Source organism: Phymastichus coffea, unplaced genomic scaffold (assembly GCF_024137745.1).
Source record: "Phymastichus coffea isolate CEN01 unplaced genomic scaffold, Cenicafe_Pcof_1.1 PCOF00004, whole genome shotgun sequence".
Lineage (NCBI taxonomy): Eukaryota > Metazoa > Arthropoda > Insecta > Hymenoptera > Eulophidae > Phymastichus > Phymastichus coffea.
The window spans coordinates 8,413,519-8,419,518 of NW_026706815.1; the positions used below are offsets into that span (position 1 = coordinate 8,413,519).

The 6,000-nt window shown below is 30.1% G+C and overlaps 1 protein-coding gene across 1 annotated transcript in view; it reads right to left on the bottom strand.

The window, feature by feature from the left end:
* The window catches only part of LOC131666647 (uncharacterized), a 277,085-nt gene extending 271,624 nt beyond the window's left edge, over positions 1 to 5,461 (bottom strand). The window contains exons 1-3 of the mRNA XM_058939490.1: positions 4,915 to 5,461; positions 4,539 to 4,596; positions 3,551 to 4,466 (exon numbers count right to left, since the gene is read on the bottom strand). Coding sequence (XP_058795473.1) covers positions 3,551 to 4,462 — 912 coding nt within the window. The 5' untranslated portion in view covers positions 4,463 to 4,466; positions 4,539 to 4,596; positions 4,915 to 5,461. The remainder of the gene's footprint in view (positions 1 to 3,550; positions 4,467 to 4,538; positions 4,597 to 4,914) is intronic.
* Between the last annotated feature and the right edge of the window lie 539 nt (positions 5,462 to 6,000).

A 6,000-nucleotide genomic window follows, 5' to 3' on the forward strand; every position in this document is an offset into this window, starting at 1 on the left:
AGGTTCCTGGAGACTGTTAAAAATGAAAATCTGGCAAAATATCATTTGTTTTTTGATAACTTCTTTACATCTCCAGATCTCATGATTCACTTAAGAAATATTAGATTATCGGCTATAGGAACTGTTCGTCAAAATCGCGTCAAAGCAAAAGTCGATATATCAAAGAAAGCTGATAGAGGAACCACTATCTCAGTTCATGAAGCCAATTCAAAACTGAATTACATAACGGTGATGGACTCAAAACCCGTATCAGTTCTCTCAAGTAAATACGGAGATGAACCGAAAGTTGAAATGAAAAGATGGCATAATAAAACTAAACAAAATATTCTCTTTCTCAAGCTTTCTCAATGTATAATAGGCACATGGGTGGAGTAGTCTTACACGACCAGCATTGAAATGCACTTATGCCTACAATCCGAAGCAAAAAATGGACGTGGTGTCTCTTCATGAGACTTATTCAAGCTTCATTAGCTAATGCTACTGTTATTTACAATAAACTCCATCTAGATGAGAAGAAAGGTTTAAAAGATATTGTGGAGGAAGTTTGTGAATATTATACGAGGTGTGTTAAAAAAGTAAGGTGACTTTGTATTTTTAAGAAAAAATATTTATTTATTTATCAATATTTATGTTGTCCCCTTCAAAGTTATCCCCCTCAGATACAATACACTTATGCCAACGGTTTTTCCAATCCTCCAAGCACTTCTCATAAGCACTTTTCGGTATAGCCTTGAGCTCTTCCAGCGATGCAGCCTTTATCTCTTCAATCGTTGCAAATCTCCGTCCTTTCATAGGTCTCTTTAGTTTTCGGAACAAGAAAAAGTCACATGGGGCCAAATCCGGTGAATATGGTGGCTGAGACATGATTGTGGTGTTGTTTTTGGCCAAAAAATCTCTCACAAGCAAAGATGAGTGAGCAGGGGCATTATCGTGATGCAAAAGCCATGAATTGTTTTTCCACAATTCTGGGCGTTTTCTTCGTATTGCTTCTCGCAAACGGCGGATAACTTCAAGATAATACTGTTTATTGACCGTACGTCCATATGGAAAGAACTCCTGATGCACCACGGCATGGTAATCGAAGAAGACAGTGAGCAAAACTTTGACATTTGATCGAACTTGGCGTGCTTTTTTCGGTCTTGGCTCATCTGGGCTCTTCCATTGGGACGATTGGACTTTGGTTTCGATATCATAACCATATACCCATGATTCGTCACCAGTTATGACCCTTTTGAGTAAATCTGGGTCGTCGTTGACGTCATTCAACAGTTCTTGAGCGATGCTCATGTGACGGTTCTTTTGGTCAAAATTTAGCAATTTCGGAACAAACTTCGCTGACACACGTATCATGCCCAAAACGTTAGAAAAAATTTCATGGCACGAGCCAAGCGATATACCAACATCCTCAGCAACTTCTCTGATAGTGATTCGACGATTTTCCAGAACAATTTTCTTCACTGCTTGAACGTTTTCATCAGTTGTTGACGTGCTTGGGCGTCCAGAGCGAGGCTCGTCATTGGCATCTTCCCGGCCATCTTGGAAGAGTTTGTACCACTTGTAAACATTTTTTTTACTCAGAACAGTTTCACCGTATGCCACCGTCAACATTTCAAGTGTTTCGGAGCACTTTATTTTATTTTTTACACAAAATTTGATGCAAATCCTTTGATCCATATTTTTCGATAACAAGAAATCGCCGAGCACGCAAAACACTTATAACCTTTACGCCTCTCACAACCGAACAAAAAATGCTATACACTTGAAACTTGGTACAGATGTTCGAGAAGAGTGTACCAACATAACAAAACAAAAAAATCGTTAATCGAAAGTACGTTGCCCGTGAAATTTGAAAAGTCACCTTACTTTTTGAACACACCTCATATATGCTCGCTAAGCGTGGATTTGAGATGTTCCAATCAGTGAAAATTATTTTGCAAAAGATCTCTGCAATACTTCAATAAAATCTACGAATCAAGCAAAAATATTGTTCTAATAGGCAACGCCATTATATAGAACTTGATATCAACACTGACAAAGTTTTTACTCTATGGGGCTCGTTACAGGTAGATAATGGACTTTCCATTCAGTGACAACTTTCTCATGCTATTTGTAAAGCACTATCTTTGATATAAAAGATACACGCATTAGAATGATTTATTGATTTGTTAATATTAGGGTGAAATTTGAAAATTAATTATTTTATTAATTTACTTCTTCCCTTAAATGTAAAAATAATATTTGTTTCATTCAGTGTATTCTTTCTCAAGACGATCAATAATAATTATTATTTTTGTTTACATTCGTAAAATGAATAATGTAACTTTATATTACATGAATTTCATTAATATTCGACAGCAAATAAGAATGACACACAGAATATTACTCAAACATTATGTACTGTTTCAGACGTCTGGTTTTTAGTAGTAATAGTAGTCTCAATATACTCTACATGCACTGAATATTTAGTTCAGTTATATGAGATAACAATATTCAATAACAACATCAATTTAATAAATTCTTTACTTACTTTCTGAAATGTATCGTTCATTTCAATAAGTCTTTTATTATTATTAATTACATGATATTAAAGTTCTTGAGAACTCTAAATAAAATATTTTCATGACTCCATTACTCAATAAAATCAAATATTGAAATAATTCCAATTTATATTTTAAAATTTTAAATCTCTAACATAAAAATCAATCATAATCAATAGATGCACACTTTTTGTAATTTTCTATTTTTAAATAAAAATATCAGAAGAAAGTACAAAAAATAGAATATCAAAATAATTAAATATCATTAATCTTCTGTTATAGCTGTTGGTTCTGTTTGTTGTTTGATTTTTATAAAATTTTACAGAAATTCTTTTTTTATAATTATTCTATTTTAATAATATTATTGTTCATTATTATTATGCAAGTTTAATATTTTCCTGGAAATAATTATAATATATCAAAATACAAAAGAAATTATATATTATCAACTAAATTACTTTAACTTTCATAAAAATCTATTTATAAAATTATTGAACTATTTCATATGACGATTTTGATGAACTAATAATGTTGTATTAAAAATTATTTTTGCCAGTATAAATACTGTTTAAAATTATTTTCTAATATATAAACAAGAAATGTTTTGAATATTTGAAAAAACAATTAAAAATTATGAAATTATTGTAAACTACTAAACAATACAGAGTAAAATAAAAGATTTCGATAATTTTCAAAAATAGTATGTGTAATCTAAGAATAAACAATAGATATTTATTACATAATTTTGCTTTTCTAAATATTTTAACTAAGCACTAATCATTTTTTAACGTGGCTGCTTCCAAAGTACATTTACCAATAAAAAAGGTCTAAGCAACAGTTTTCAACAATGATCTGTATGTATAACCCCTTCATTGAGTAAAACTAAAACTACTAAAGGATAATCAACATTATGCAACAAAAGACTATGAGTAACAACAATAATAATAAGGCAATGAATAATAACAAAATAAAGTAAATTGATTAGTAAGTTAAGTAAAATAGCAAATTTATACCATTTGTGATATTCGAGGATCATCAGGTGATTTACCAAGTTTTTGCTTTTTTCTTGTTTTCAAATCTTTAGAGATCTTTTCATGTTCTTTGGAACGACATTGAAGAGGCAGAGTTGTTTGTGAACTATATACTCGAGGTGTGGAAGATGAATTGATTCTATTGTGTTTTTTTGATACAGATCTACTAAAAACAGCTTCTTTTAAAACAACATGACCTTTAATTGGAGAAGGAGATTTTGATTTTGAATTGGAAGTATCTACCATTGATCTGCAGACTTTAGACGAACAAACAGAACAAGATTGGTCTGAGCACGTACTTCCAGAACTTGGACTATCTACAATTTTTGTTAACATGCTTTGTTCTTTAAAAGTTCTTAATGGAGAAAAATCCGGAGAATGTGATCTAGATTTTTGAATTTTTGGACTGCACAATCTAGGTGTTTGTGATCTTCTAATAACTGGACAATTAATTTGCGGACTCTGTGAACTTCTGATTCGTTGCTTTAGGCATTTACTGTGTAAATTTCGAGATTGTGATAAATGAGAATTGCGCAGTTTTGGACTTCTAGGACTTTTTGGATAGCGAGGTTTTGGACTACGTGATCTAGAAATTTGATGTCTTGGACTACGAAGATAATTTTTTGAATGTCTAATTGAACACTCTCCTATGTACATTTCTTTGTAACCACTATGACGCCATCTGTTTGGATCTCTGGCTTCCACTTCCAAAAGTTTTTTATTCCAATAATTAGTTTGAAATTCTCTTGCTTTGCGCATAACAGAATCTATTTCTTTACGTTTTATTGTATCTTCTCCTTGAGGCTTCAACAGACTTGATATATTTGAATCCATACGTAACTTATTACATTTACTACTGCTCCGTTTCCTTCTTTTGTCATGGTCACGTGACATCTTACTATTAATAAATACAAAAGTTAGTGCTAATTCATAGATATTGGAATAATAAAATCAAAATAGTTTGTATTACCTAATAAATATTAAAAGATGTCGATATGAATGAGATTAAGAAAACAGAGTCACAGATCCTGCAATACCAATCAAAATCTATATAAAATTAAATTAAATTATATATCATCATAAAATTTAAGCAAATTGTTTCAAAAGTATTGTTTTTTTTAAAGCAATCGTTCTCAAAGTTTATATTACTAAAACCACAATAAGGTTGAATGCTGTATAAGCAAAAGTTTGATGTTACTATTGTTTAACTATTCATTAATTACATAACCAACTAATTTTTTTACTAAATCATGTTGACAGAAAATCATAAGTAACATATTCTAATGTAATTTCATATAGAATATAAAATCAAACCTATAATATGATCTAATAATTGTAGTAATTACCTGGAGTAAACTCTTGATCAATCTTTAAAATGTCATAATGAGTTATTACAAAATGAATTTATTTAAAAAAATAAATTCAAGATTTTTTTCCATAGCACAAGAAGTATTTTATCATCTAATTTACAGAATCTCAATTTGTCAGTAACTATTAGCTATACAATTTTTCTCTTTGGTTCTCAAACAATCATTATTTTATAGAAGATCCATAACAAACAAACCAAAATATTTCATTACTAAACAATTTTTCTATCTTTTGTATGTAGAATTTCCTTATTGATGGTTTAAACAAAATAAAAAAAGTCACCTTATTTTAAACTTAGAAACAAAAATGAAGTAATTTATAAATATGATATAAATATAACTTGCAGTACAATTATTTTCTAAAAATTAGTTTGTATTGTAAGCCGACTCTAATGCAATGCCCAAAACAACAACAATGACACAAAATTTATGTTTCTTGTTATTATATATTAAGGTTGTTACGGAACACCTAAAATCAGATCGTACGGGCGAATCAAAAATTGAAGTAAAGAATTTTTATTTCAAAATAACTATTAATAATACGTTTGTTCTAAATTAATAGTTGGATTTTAGTTGAACATTTTTAAATAAAATTATTTGCTCGCTTTCACATAGCTTCTCCATTCTTAAAAAGAAATAATATGTATTCTGGGTACTACACAATAAGAGGTGAGCCAAGAACGCTATTTGTGCTATAATGGAATATTTATGAAATGAAATATATATTAAACTGCAAATCGATTTATTGTAAATCTCGACTAGTCTGGTTGTTTAATGGAAAATTAATAATATTTCGTTGCAAAATTTTTTCAACGTTTGTTTTAGTATGGACTGCGTTATGTCAAAACGCCAAATACAAAACCATTTAAATGCTTGCTTGAATGCTCGTTGCAAGGATATTTTTCTTCTTGTAAATAATTATTAAATATTTAATTTAGAATAGTTTTCGTACTATAAGTGTTAAAATCAGGTTTCCTTCATTCCTATATGTGTAAGTGATTGTGTGTATCGTGTGCGTGCGTGTGTATATGCATGTGCGTGACATCAATGTTTTACGACCTGCGT